The 14,494-nt window shown below is 41.7% G+C and overlaps 2 protein-coding genes across 4 annotated transcripts in view; one reads left to right on the forward strand and one right to left on the reverse strand.

Moving 5' to 3' along the window:
* The window catches only part of PJVK (pejvakin), a 19,366-nt gene extending 12,012 nt beyond the window's left edge, over positions 1-7,354 (reverse strand). Inside the window, exons 1-2 of one of the 2 annotated variants that reach the window (XM_061608365.1) lie at positions 5,938-7,354; positions 318-733 (exon numbers count right to left, since the gene is read on the reverse strand). In XM_061608365.1, the coding sequence (XP_061464349.1) occupies positions 318-528 (211 nt within the window). In that variant the 5' untranslated portion in view covers positions 529-733; positions 5,938-7,354. Of the gene's footprint in view, positions 1-317; positions 734-5,937 lie in introns of those variants that run through there. The other variant, XM_061608367.1, reaches the window with a different exon arrangement.
* PRKRA (protein activator of interferon induced protein kinase EIF2AK2) overlaps positions 7,186-14,494 on the forward strand; it is a 34,051-nt gene continuing 26,742 nt past the window's right edge. The window contains exons 1-4 of one of the 2 annotated variants that reach the window (XM_061608369.1): positions 7,186-7,361; positions 10,995-11,164; positions 13,061-13,142; positions 14,348-14,426. In XM_061608369.1, coding sequence (XP_061464353.1) covers positions 7,234-7,361; positions 10,995-11,164; positions 13,061-13,142; positions 14,348-14,426 — 459 coding nt within the window. In that variant the 5' untranslated portion in view covers positions 7,186-7,233. The remainder of the gene's footprint in view (positions 7,362-10,994; positions 11,165-13,060; positions 13,143-14,347; positions 14,427-14,494) is intronic. The other variant, XM_061608368.1, reaches the window with a different exon arrangement.

Below are 14,494 nucleotides of genomic sequence, written 5' to 3' on the forward strand. Positions count from 1 at the left end.
CGCTCTACATAACTGACAGGTAATTTTATTATTTTACACAGAAAAGATTACACCCAAAAATAAACCAAAATACTGAACACATTATCAATGAAAGCTCCTAAAATGTATTCTTCCTTTTTTAAATGAATGCAAACATTACATTTTCTTTTTTAAAAAATGCTTGTTTATATTGTTGACATGCTGTTTGATTTCTCTAAGATAATTTAAGCTATTATACAGTCAAATGCCATATTGTTTTGCATTTGTTCAGTTATGCCTCTGAAAATCAGCAACTCAAATTTTATACGCTTTAGAGAAGTTTTAAAAAAAACACTTACCAGCTGAAATTTCTTTCTCTCCTTGAAGAATGTCTTTTAGGCTGAATGGTGTTGCAACAAATTTGGATCTTTTTGAAAGAAAACAGCTTTTCTTCTTGATAACAAGACTGAGGGGTTGATACTTATCAGCTTCACTAAGGCTACGAACAGGTACTAAACGGCCTCCATCTCCAACCTGCTTAACAAAACTTTTGGTAGCAGCAGCAAACATATTACGCCGACACGATAAAAAACAGAACTGTATTAACTGCAGTTTTCAAACCATACAGCCATATTAAAAATATTTTAACTTTGCTAGATTGCAAATAACTTACTTTTTTGTAAAATGTATTGCATGTAGCTGGAAAGGAAGCACTGGTATTATTTTAACCATTCAGCTCCTCCAGTGTATTATTCAAGGACTCCCTTCCAGTCTCCTGCCATGTTCAAAAGAATGAATAATACATTAACGAAGTAAACTGATAGGGCAACATTCACCTTTATTAGGGCAATACTTTTCTGTAGTACCATAGTAGCTTTCACATGACTTAGAAAAATGCCTGTCTTTAATCGGAATTTTTTCAACATACATACAACTGATTGGATGAATTTATCTACTGTGCTTTTTCAACTAGTTTATTCAGCCCAAATTTACATCAGCAGCTATCCACAAGATAATCTGCATAATTTTGAGTCTTTGTGTCATTGCAGTTCAACTCAGTAAGAGACTATGAAAACAATTTATTTGAATGAAATACTTTAATTTGACCTCATTCATTGAAAATTTGTTCTTCTTTATTTATTCCAAGGAGCAAAACATGGAGTTCTCCTTTTATTTGCCCTGTCAACTGGATTAGGCTGAAAGATATAACTGGCCTAAGCACATCCAGGTGTCTCCATGACTGAGCGGGGATTTGAACCTCAACCTTCCCAATTCTAATTCAATACCCTACTCACTACATTGCTCTTTTAAATCTTTAGTACATTCACAGAATTTTAAAAATACAAAAATCAAAGTGTAAAACAGTGTAAATAGCTTGGTCTTTTCCTGTACAGGTGTTTTCCCATGACAACTGAGACGAGGAAGGGCGACTAAAAAGAAAGAACTGTACCACCAGTGATTCAGGTAAGCAGGGGCCAAAGTCCAGCTTTGGCACTCCAAATTTTAGTATATTTCAATGTTGTTATCCCTCTTGTTGGCATAGATGATAAAGTCATACCACATTGCTCCAAAATTATCAGATTTGGTATGACCACACAGAAATTGAAGCTTAGAGGCCAGCTTTTCTGAAAGCATAATATACCAGATTTTGCTATACTATTATGAAATTGTTGCCCCTGTTAGATCTCCAAAATCTAGCTACAGTGAGACAAGCGGCAACCAAGAGGTGTTCTAGAAGCTGCTTGCTGTTCAAACTCACATTCACATCAACAAGTAACTGTAAAAATGCCAGTTGAAGTGTTTTATAAATTTTTGGTGTGATGAACCACAGTATGTGGTTTGGTGTGTGATGAACCACACTTCATTGATAGCAAGTGTCACAAAGTGTCCACGTGTCCATATGTGGTGGAAGATGCCCTTTGCCCTCTAGGCTGTTCTGCAATTTGTTGAGGTTGTGTTTGTGACATAGCAACCATTATACCACGGAGTAACATACCATCTATGAATCAGTTTTAGCATTATCTCTTTGGTATTAGCAGGGATGGATTTCTATGATGGTTTAGTTCAAAAAGAATCCCACTACTGTGGGTCAAAGTTTATATCACAGCCCTTTTCCCATATGATTTTTAAACTTTTGACAGTATTATTTGGACCCATTTCAATCCAGCTTCAGGCCCAGGCATAGCACTAACTGGCATTAGCAAACTGGTCAAATGCGGACTAGATGGAAATACTGTCAGGTGGATTCACAACTGGTTGGAAAACTGTACTCAAAGAGTGGTCGTCGGTGGCTCTGCTTCGGACTGGAAGGAGGTTTCGAGTGGAGTGCCACAGGGTTCTGTCCTGGGGCCGATACCCTTCAACATTTTTATCAATGACTTAGATGACAGGGTGGAGGGAAGCCTTATGAAGTTTGCGGATGATACAAAACTGGGAGGGATAGCTAACACAATGGAAGACAGGAATAAAATCCAAAGGGACCTGGATAGACTAGAAAATTGGGCTGAAATTAATAAAATGACATTCAATAAAGACAAATGCAAGATTCTGCATTTAGGCCACAAAAACAAAATGCACGGGACAGGATGGGAAATACCCAGCTTAGCAGTAGTGCGTGTGAGAAGGACCTTGGAATTGTAGTGGATCGCAAGTTGAACATGACCCAGCAGTGTGATGCTGCGGCAAAAAAGGCAAACGTGGTTTTGGGCTGCATAACCAGAGCTATCGTTTCCAGGTCAAGGGAAGTAATAGTCCCACTATATTCTGCATTAGTCAGGCCTCATCTGGAATACTGCATTCAGTTCTGGGCGCCTCATTTTAAGAAAGATATAGACAAGTTAGAGCGGGTTCAGAAGAGGGCGACGAGGATGATAGCCCGTATGGAGAACAAGTCTTATGAGGAAAGGTTGAAGGAACTTGGCATGTTCAGTCTGGTGAAGAGAAGGCTGAGGGGTGACATGATTGCACTCTTTAAGTACCTGAAGGGCTGTCACATAGAGGGTACAGATTTGTTCTCTGCTGCCCCAGAGGGTAGGACTAGGTCTAATGGTTTTAAGTTGCAGGAGCATAGATTCAGATTGGACATTAGAAGGAACTTCTTGACAGTAAGGGCAGTTCGGCAATGGAACCGACTGCCTAGGGAGGTGGTGGGATCCCCTTCGCTGGATGTCTTCAAGCAGAGGCTAGACAGCTATCTGCAGGAGATGCTCTAGCTGTGGATTTCCTGCTGTGAGCAGGGGGTTGGACTCGATAGCCTACAAGGCCCCTTCCAACTCTATGATTCTATGATTCTAAAACCTGCTTGGTTGACCTGAGTGATAACATTTGTTGGGAAAGAGATGAGGGAAATGTGACTCTGCTTGACCTATTGGTGGCTTTTGATACTGTTGACCACAGTAACCTTCTGGATCTATTCAGGGAGGTGAGGGTCAGGGGCACCTTATTAGAGTGGTTCCACTCCAAAGTTGTTTCCTGAAAGTAGCTGTACGGGGCTATTCTTCAGTGCCATGGGAGTTACCTTGTGGCCTTCTTCAAGGTTCCATCTTGTTTTCCATGTTATTTAACATCTGTTTGATGCTGCTGGGAGCTGTCATGAGATTTGGAATAAGATGTCACCAATATGTGGATTATTTTATTTATTTATTATTTGATTTATATCCCGTCCTTCCTCCCGGCAGGAGCCCAGGATTACACCCCCTCTACGTCTCTGTTCCATCTGAGTCAAGAGAGGCAGTTCAAGATCTGGAGTGGTGCTTGGAGGTAGTGATGGGCTGATTGTGGGCCAATAAACTGAAGCTGAATTTCGAAAAGACATATGTGTTATGTGCTCTGAATTCCCATGTCCAGAAGTTGGGGAGATGGCCTGTTTGAGCTGGGTTGCACTCCCCTAGAAACAACAGGTTTGTAGCTCCTGGGTACAGCATGGCCACTGAAGGCTCAAATGGCTTTGATGGCTAGGTGTGCCTATTTCCAGCTCCAACTGGTTTGCAAGCTATGGCCTTTCCAGACAGTGATGACTTCGCTTCTATACTCTGACAATCTCCAGATTGGATGACTGGACAACATTAAAATCATTGGTAGTGTATACACTTAGGAGGTAAGTAACTTTCCTGATTTGTAATCCTTGAATCTGTGGGTTAAGATGTAAACTGTGAACTAAGGGCTCATGTACATGGTGGCTTATTGTGTGTTTGGTGCTACTCACATTCCCTTTTAATTCATGTGGTTCACATGACATTACTGGCAAACAGAAGCTATCACACAGTTTCTCCCTTTAAAGCCGTACTAACCCAATCCTCTGATAATATGAAAAGGGAAGGAAAAAAATCTTCACTCTGTATCTCTAGTGATTGCAGACCCTTTGTTCTGATGCTTTTAGGTAGGTGTGTCAATCGTTTCCCCTCTCCTCGCCCACTCCCTCCTCCTCCCTTCTTTCATTCATTTCCTGTAGGCTGACCAACAACTTCCAGCAGCTTTCCCCCGTTCTGCAAGCCTTTTTTATGTTGCTGCAAAGGGTGTGTTATTTTTCTTTTCCCCCTAACTTGTGAACAAAAGCATAATATTGCTGAAACAAAGATTTGTATTTCAGCTGTATTGTACCAGTGAAAATACAAATAATTGCACTTCCAGGTGTTTTTTTTTAAAAAATTAAACTGGTAGTACAAACTGAGCATGCTCGGTTGCCAAGTAACCAGAGGGAGTGGAAATGTTAAATTGAAGGGCGTGCTCATTAGGAAACTGCGTGTTTGATCCTTTCCCTCAGTGTGAATAGAAAACACTGTGTTTGCAGCTGGCATCGAGCCCTTATTGTGGATGGTGCAAACAATAAATGGAGGTAAAAATGGCATCTTTAGTATGAAGCAATGCTCCCAAGTGGATAAGCCCTCAAAGTAGGTAGTACAAAAAAAATCCATTGTGGTCCCAAATTCGAGAAAATATTACATTGTTTTTTGGTACATTTTATGCATAGTGGTTAGAGTGTTGGACTATGACCTGGGAGACCAGGGTTCGAATCCCCACACAGCCATGAAGCTCACTGTGTGACCTTGGGCCAGTCACTGCCTCTCAGCCTCAGAGGAAGGCAATGGTAAACCCCCTCTGAATACCGCTTACCATGAAAACCCTATTCATAGGGTCGCCATAAGTCGGAATCGACTTCAAGGCAGTACATTTACATTTATATGCAAATTTCTGGATAAACAACTGGGAATCTAAAACAAATAGACTAAACTACAGAGCAAAGCAGGATTGTCCCCTGTCCACTCTTTTATTTAATTTAGCCATAGAGCAATTAGGGCTTATCAACACTAAACCACAGTGTAGATGAGACCTAAGTAAGAAATTCCAAGCTACTGAATCAAAAGCCTTAAATATATCAAGTGCTAAGATTGTTAAAGGTGAACTCTGTTGTTTGCTAATGTATTCAAGAGTTTACTAAACAGGTCATAAATCTGTCTCTTGGGGATAAATCCACTGTGAAGAATTTTTTTAATTACCTGCTTAGATAATATCACTGTAAAAAAATTTTAGTCAGAGTTCAGTAAAGAAACTGGATGACAGGAATCTAGTTTTAAAGGTACTTTAAAGGGTTTTCAAATAACTATGAATTGTGATTGTTTCCAGATCTGGAAAATCCTCACTAACAGAAAAACCTGTTGAAGGTGTAGAATAAGAATTTATTTTTAAAAAATCATTTCTATAACCATCAAGTCCAGGTGATTTGTTTTTGAGAATTGGACTGTTCAGGATGAGCTGGTCACTAGAGACAGTTGAGATATATGTTTTTATTTACATATATATACAGGCTGAGCTTAAGATGGAAGGACTCACAGCATTAACATTCCAACAGATCTTGCTCCCCAATTAGGTTTCTAGGGGTCCCACCAAAGCCATATGTTTGGATTCAAAGAACCCATGAAATTGATATGTTCTCTTCCCAGCCCATTACAAGAGATTGTCCCCTGGTTTTCTTACACTCACCAATAATATCACTCCAAGCCAGGGGAGGGGAGGGGAAACCTGCTCCCTTTGGCCCACCTTCTGGAAGCATCTGTAGCTATTACTTTCTGTGGCATCCAGTCACCTGTAGTCTTTAGTCATGCAAAAAGATACTTCATAGACTGGGCTAGAGCCATTAACAAAGAGAGTGGTTTGAGCATTTCAGCAGTCTCTTTCTACAGAATCCCATCTGACAGATACAAAACAACAGGCTTGGAGGAGGCTCCATTGATGACATCCAGACTAACCCGCCTCCAGTCCTGTAACATATCAGGCTTTCAGAAACAGAATTACCTTAAACAAAGAGAACCAAACGAAGCAACAGGATGTCAATCCATCCTCCAGTTTTTTCAAAACAGAGACCTTTCACATAGCGGGGCGCTATGTTGCAAGTTTGCTTTCTATTGGGTAGTTCGAGAAATTATTGGTTACGCACTAGCCAGAAGGTGCTCATGCTGTTGAGGAGGAGCTGGGGAGGTAGTCTATGGTCAAGGGCAATTGGCACCACCAGAGAGGTCAGGTAGGCTGGATCCAGGAGCAGACGAATTTCACATTGATTTTCAAGATGAAATCTGCTCCTGGGAATGTTTCGCCAGCATTGTGAAAAAGAATGTATCGTACCTACTCAAGAAGCACAGATCTTGTAATTGTTTTAATACACGATTGGATAAATAAAGTCATCTATGAATAACCTATACGTATGGATGAGACATCTATGTACTGCTTTTACATTTATACTTGTCTTTTCTTGTAGCGTAAGCCTAGGCAGGGATATCAAGAACTAAATCTCAGCGATTCATACCGAAGAAAGAGTTTACAGGATTGCAGCCGTTGTGAAATAACTCAATCCAAAAGTAGACCAGGCAGGAACGGTTACAGCAACACTGAGGAGAACGCCAGAATATGTTGATTGTGCTAATTCAAGCGCCCCTTCCGGCAGGGCCATTTCCATGCTTTGGTGGGGCCCCGTTCGCCTCCCGGTCCCTCGGAGGCCCCGATCCTGCTCCTTCCCAGAGGCAGAGGGCGCAAGGAGCAGCTTCTGCCGTCTCAGCTCTCTAGGCGGCACGGCGGTTGGGACCGACTGAGGCTCCGATGTCGCCCACAGGGAGAAGCCGAGCGAGACGAGCCCTCACAGAACCAAGCCAGATTGACATGGAGGAAGACTGTGCGTTTGTGTGCTTCAGTCGCTCGGTGGCTCCGCCCAGAGTTGGCCCCCGGAACCACACGTGACAAGCGAAAGGGGGCCGTGCTAAAGGGGTGTTTCCCGATCACGTACAAATGGAGACGGTGGTTACAGTGAACTGCACGGCTCAGCTCCAGCCTGACCCCTGCCAGGCTACGACCCAAGAGGACCTCTCGCGCTCGGAGCAGCGAAATTCCCCAGTGGCGGAACAAAAGCCTGTCAGGTGGGCCAGAGGGTGACGTGCAGAGGGGGGGGAGCATTGTGGGTAGCAATGATCCGCGCACGGCCCATTCGGCGGGGCGCGGGAACGTCCGCCGGTAGCGGAAAACTACAGGGCGCGCTCCCATTAGGGATCGGATGCAGACGCCACAGACGCGCGCATCTTGATAGGCAGGGTGTCTAGCTCTGAATGGCCCATCCTTTAAGGGAGAGTGTGTGAGACAGGTTGTAATCCTGGGAGTAACGCTCATTGAACTCAGTAGAGGTTATTTTTGCGATGGCATGCATAGGATTGCAGTGACAGTCACACTTTATAGCCCCGGATCACTTGCTGGTGAGTGCTTTGTGCCACCCCTAAAACACGCACTCCGTCATCTTGTGCATACTCACTTGGGAAAAAACTCAGTTGAACTCGGTGGGACTTCCCAGTAAACGTGTATAGGATTGCACTGTAAATGGACCAAATACTTGTTCCACTTTTGAGACCACTGTGGGTTTCAAATCCAGTTAAAATAGAGATGCATTGAAACATTTCTCCTCTCCTTTTTGTGACTAATTTTCTTACTGTGAGTTCAAGTCAGTGTTTAAAAGGTGCTAAGTGGGGTAATGAATTAACTTTAAACAACTTGTTAATTTAAGTACTTATTTATTACATTTATATCCCACCTTTTCCTTCAAGAAGCTCAAGGTGGCATATTTGGTCTCCCTCGCCATGTTACCCTCATAACAACCCTGTGAGGTAGGTTAGGGTGAGACATTGGGACTGGCCCAAGGTTACCCAGCAAACTTCATGGCTGAGCGGGATTTGGCTCCCAAGTTCTATTCCAACACTGAAGCAGTAGTCTGCATTGTCAGCACTCCTCACACATGATGGTTCTCTTACATCCTACAACAATCAGCCTTTGCTTCTGGAAAATTCTGGGCACTAAGGATTGGTTCACACATTTGGAGGTACCATGTTTACGGAAGCTTTTCTGTGCCACTACTGGTAAGATCCTCCGTGGCGCAGAGTGGTAAGCGGCGGCAATGCAGCCGAAGCTCTGCTAACGGCCAGAGTTCGATTCCAACAGAAGGAGGAAGTCGAATCTCCGGTAAAAGGGGTCGAGGTCCACTCAGCCTTCCATCCATCCATGGTCGGTAAAATGAGTCCCTGGCATATGCAGGGGGGTAAAGAAAGGCCGGGGAAGGAACTGGCAATCCCACCCCATATATACGGTCTGTCTAGTAAACATTGCAAGACAACAACCTAAGAGTAGGAAACGACTCGCACTATAAGTGCGGGGACACCTTTACCTTTACCGGTACTTTTGCCTGGGAAACATCTTAGCCCATGGCTTGCCCTGAGCTTCAAACAAGCTAAGAGTTTCTGGGTCAAGCAATTCAGCCTTCACATCTTTTTCTCTGTCTGGCAGTAGCTACTCTTGTGTACTAGTTTCAGTGCACTGCCTCATTAAAGGGGCAGTCCTAAACACACTTAACTAGAGAGCAAGCTCCATTGGCCATAGTGAGTCTTACTTTTGAATTGTCACCCACAGGATTATGCCAGGAGGCTAAGTTAAGGTCTGAACATGTCTTCTGGTAAACTGGTTTCTTCAGCAGTCTTACACATATGCAGAGAGATACACGTAGCCATTCGTTTTATAGTAACCCTCCTCTACACAAAGAGACTACTGCTGGGCAAATGGCATGTGGATTGCATATGAGCAAACATGTTAGATCACTCTCCTGGGTAGAGTAAAAGGCCTTTTAGTTGCATATCAATAGTTGTACCATATGCAGTTTTGTTTAAGAAATACCTGAAGTATAAATGTGTAACTTTGCTTAAATCTGTGATTTTAAAGTGGTCTTGCAGTGAATTTAAGATGCCAGCTTAAATTGACGTTATTTAAATCAATCTATCATCTTGGTTTGGGCAACTTCAGAGGGAACGTAGGAAGCTGCTTTATACCGAGACAGAATATTGGTCCAGGCAGGGGACATTGCTAGCCCTACCTCTGTCAGAGATTTCACCTGAGATCTTCTGCATGTAAAGAAAATATTCTACCACTGAGCTGTGGCTCTTCCTGAAAAATAAAAAATAGGGGATTCACTTTTTTTACAGCATATTGACATACTTATTTTAAACATTTATATCCTGCTTTTCTTGAGTATTGGCCTCTAAATTTACAAATTTTTACAAAAACCATATAAAAACAATTACAATGCAAAACTTTACAGTGTTTAATCAGGAAGTGCTTGTTTGCAGCTGCCTGGGAAATGCACCCCAGGAGTTTCCAGTGGTGGAGGCATATGTGAAATAGCCCTTAGGAAAGTTTCCCAGGTTGGAAAGAGGAATATATGTATGTGTCTTTTTTACCCTCAGTGTTTTGAACACCACTAGGTTTCTAACCCTTTAGTTATATTCCTTTCTTTCATATCATTCCTATTGTGCTTTCCTGTCCTGAATAAAATATTTTCAGGGTTGGTTTGTTTTAAAAAAAATCTCAATCCTAGAGCAGAATTTGCCCATCATCTGTTGAATTTGTCCTCTTTTTAAAATTTGTTCTTGCATGTACACTGCATACATCCCTGTACCTGAATCATGCTTTCTTATCTAACTAGTTCTTCCAGGTTCACCTTTTCCTTAAGCAAATTTCCCTCTTTTATTGGTCTCTTGATTAAGATTCTTAGCAATATGCTTTGAAAGAGCTTTCTGTTTACCCTGTCCCTTAGGTTTTGTTTTAACAGCCTATAGTAATTTTACTTTTCAAATAAGAGATTCTGCATGAGTTTTGCATTAACTGAGAATTCATTATGTCTTCTATTTATAAGCCACTTAGCATGGGGAAAGCAGGAGGGAAAAAGCTTGAGAGGCAAAGTAAATGAAACATTGGAGATTTGCAGTCTGAACTCCCCCTTTTTAAATTGTTTGTGAAAAGCAATCAGAGAGGAGGGGGGTTTCAGATTGGGACTGGGGGGCTGGGGGTACCCCTTTCTGCTGTGCTGTTATCCCTATGAAAACAACATTTTTTAAGGGAAGTACCTATGTGTAGCATGGAGGGCACAGTTCTGATCCAACCCTTGCCCCTGCATTTTATACAAATTATTGCATAGAGATGGGAGATCTTCACCATCTCGTCTAATTGGGCCCCAGCCCACCAGATTTGAGAGTGAGCAAGATAAATGTGTGGTGGTTAGGGCTTTATGTTTTATAATTAGATTTGCTGGAGAGAGAGAAAATGAGATTAAGAAGACAGTTTTATCCAAGGCCAGTCATAAACTGATTCTATGCATAGCCTGCTTTGCAAACATTACTAGGTTGTTAATTTTGTATCACTGTAATTACAGTGTACAGTACAGCCAAGCACCACAGAAGAAGCACAAGTCTATCACTCTTCATCTTCTCACACTTCTGGTGTAATATCCAAAGCATGGACTCTTATATATCTGATATCATTTCCTTATAATTGTTCACTGGTTACTCATTCTTATGAGTACAACACAGAAGTGGGCTTAATGTTCTCTAGATTGTGCCCTCTGCATTTCAAGAATGAAAGATAACAGTATTTTCAAAAGCAACATTTTAACTGTCACTTACTCCATCTAATCTCTTTATTTCTCAAGTATTCATAACATTATTATTTTACTTTATAAACAGCTTGGAGGAAATTATTGCATCCAAACCCAGGAAAACACCAATTCAACTGTTACAGGAATATGGCACGAAGGCTAACCTCAATCCTGTGTATGACTTTGAAAAAGCTGAGGGAGAAGTACATAATCCAGTCTTCACCTATAAAGTCACATTAGGTGACATAACTGCAACAGGTATGAAACAATGTTGCATTTTGATATGATTTCTGTCTTTGATTTCTTAACTGCATGCAGTACATGTTTACTATTTAAAAGAATTAAATGTTTCTTCTGTTTAACATCACTTCCTCTCTTTGTAAGCTAGCATGGGGTAGCAAGAATGAGGATGTCTTGGGCAACAATAGGGGCAGAGGGAGAGCCCAACCTCCTTTCCCTGTATTCTTCTGTTCTCCCTCATGTCCTAGCCCCAGAACTCCTCTTTCCCACCTTTAAACTAACCCTTCTGCCAACTCTTCCATCCCCCTTCTTAACCCTAGAAGCCAAATGTCTTTTGTCCCATTCTAACCCTAGAGTCCATTCTCCCCTCCCCTCCTCTAATTCCGAAGTGCCTTCTCCCTTGATCCTCTTCCCCAGCTCTCCTCATCTCCTCCACGCAAGCACACTCCACGTTTAAGAGTAACTACTGCAATCTAACCTCACCACGGATCTCTGGTACTGCTCCAGGGAGCTGATACTAGCACTGGGACTTACAATGCATGACATGAGAATTGATCTTGTGCAGCACAAGGAAGTCTTGTCCTTTGCATAATATCCTGTGGACAGCAGAATGAGGATGGTGTTGGATCTGGGGTCCAAAAATTCACTTGGCGTAGTCACTTTGATGAGTGTCCTACCTCACATTAGCAAGCACCAAAGTGAGTCCATGCCCCCCTTCACCAGCTTATAGTTGAGAAGGAGGGCAGAAGCTCACCCCTGCAGATGTGCTGGGCTGTGGAGGCACTGTAAGCTTGTGAGTGCATGCAGCCCGTTCTATGCATGTATGGATCTGTGGACCAAGACACTAATCTGATCTTGGCATTATAAGACGTATAGCACAGATTATATTGAACTCTTTCCTAAAATTAGTCAGCTAGAGAAGGAAAGAAACAGGAAGAGGAGGAGAAGCTGCTGTGGCCAGAAAAAATAGAATCATAGAGTTGAAAGGGACGTAATCTTGTCCGAGTCTCTGATGATGCAGGAAACCTACTATTACACCATCTCTGATAGGAGGCCATCCAGCCTCTGCTTAAAAACTGCTTAACAAAGGAGCGTCTACCACCTTCCGAGACAATCTGTTCCACTATCAGAGAGCTTGTACTACCAGGCAGTTCTTGCTAACATTTAGTCTAAATCCTTTTTCCTGTCATTTTAACCCACTGGTTCAGGTACTACCTACCAGTGCACCAGAAAATAAATTTGGTCCATCCTTTATGGGACAACTCTTCAGATATTTGGAGATGGCTATAGTATCACCTGTTAATCACCTTTTTTACAGGCTAAACCTACCATATTTTGCCTGCCTCTGTGCAGCTTCCATAGTTGGTATAAAGGTTTTAATGGTGTTAAGTCTCTGTGGTTATCTGCCTGCTGCAGGCTACTCATCCTTCCTGAAAATACTCATCTCCCTTCAGGTGTATTATATATTCTTATAGTTAGACAGCTACAGTCTTAAGCAGATGAATAGGAATCAGCTGCCCAATCTCAATTTTAAAGATGCAATTTTTACAAAAAATATTCAGGGCTGCTTCTCACATCAATCTTTAGGTGAGCAATGACAAAATGATGTATGGCAACAAGGCTCATTTTTCACTATGCTTGCCTGCACTGGCAAAATATGACAAGAAAGACCATCTGACCTTTGTGGAAAAATAGGTCTGCTTAAGAAGGGAATTGTGATTTGATACATTGAAAAATATTTTGGAAGATTACGTGTGAGTAAGTGCATATAGGATCACAACCTTTAAACCCTCAACTTTGAATTATCGTAGAACAGAAAACTGATATTTCAAAATCAAACATCTACAAGACCAGATTTTCATATCTTAGTTTGTTGTTTAAAACACACAAATATTTTTGTTTGTATTAATTCAGGAGAGGGTCCCAGCAAGAAAGTTGCAAAACAAAGAGCTGCAGAAGCTGCACTGAACATTTTGGAAGGCAATTCAAATATTTGGTGAGCTGGTTTTGATTATTGTGACACAATGTTATTTCTGAAAGGAAACTCCTGGAAAATTCTGGAAGAGAACTTTACAAATATATATAAAGAAGAAGGCTGTGATACTAACCTTACTTAACTTGGAGATACACTCAGTGAAATGAAATGGGACCAAATTATGGAACCACATTTAAGGGGGATAGTGACTGTCCCCTTCAATATCCATGTGGTAAAATAGTCTTGTAACAGGGATATTTCACTGTAACCTTTAAAATTACCATCTCCTGAAAAATGCTTTTCTTGAATTTTTGAGGAAGTGATAAACTAGCAGTTTTTACATCAAGGACCTTGCATATCACGTTACACTTTCTATGACTTTTCATGGAACTAAGAGCCAGTGTGGTGTAGTGTTGGACTATGACCTGGGTGACCAGGGTTCGAATCCCCATATAGCCATGAAGCTCACTGTGTGACCTTGGGCCAGTCACTGCCTCCCAGCCTAAGAGGAAGGCAATGATAAACCCCCTTTGAACACTGCTTACCATGAAAACCCTGTTCATAGGGTCGCCATAAGTAGGAATCGACTTGAAGACAGTCCATTGTTGTTGTCAAGTTAGTTAGGACTGGGTGGAAATATTAAAAATTGTAGTCTCTAAGAATGTGGATGGTTACTGTTTCTTTATATAACGAGCTGCAGTTTCATTCTAGTACTGTTATCCCAAATAAATTTGGTTCACAGCCTGCCTACAATCTGTTAATTTCATTGCATTCAGTGAGGCAATGCACATGTAAATGTTTCCTTCATAAAGATAAACCATTTCTGCTACTTTTAGGTATGGTAGTTGAGTCAGGGTGCATGGGGCTGTGTCTAGGTAGAAGGCAGGAAAAGCTCCTTTGTACCAGTGTAGTTATGTCTGCTCTTTTCTGGATCAAAGCCCTTGTGTTTAAAAAGCAGCCTGTGGGGCAGCACAGGAAGCTGCCATGGAAGGGGGAGGAGAGAGCAAACAACACTCCTCCTCTGTATGTGCATAGATAGCCACAATTCAGACATAGAAAAGCACGTAAGCTTTCTTCATTTTAGGTATCTTTTAGAGGGAGACTCAATGGGGCAGTCTGATATTAAAATGTAGAATGTGTTTGGGATTGGAATCTGATTTGTTAGTGAAATGATACCTGAAATGATTTCTGAACTGCCAATTTTAAGTTTACTGTGTTCATTCTAGTATTTCTATGCCAGACTACTTAATACCTGAACCTGTCAACCAAGCGCAGAACCAGTCCAATCCTGTAGGATCATTGCAGGTAAGTTACAATTGCATTTCAAATGTAGCATCTTTGGAAGTTTTTTGCCTTTTTAAAAAAGTAAAAAA

The sequence above is a fragment of the Rhineura floridana genome, chromosome 2 (assembly GCF_030035675.1).
Source record: "Rhineura floridana isolate rRhiFlo1 chromosome 2, rRhiFlo1.hap2, whole genome shotgun sequence".
NCBI classification, from domain to species: domain Eukaryota; kingdom Metazoa; phylum Chordata; class Lepidosauria; order Squamata; family Rhineuridae; genus Rhineura; species Rhineura floridana.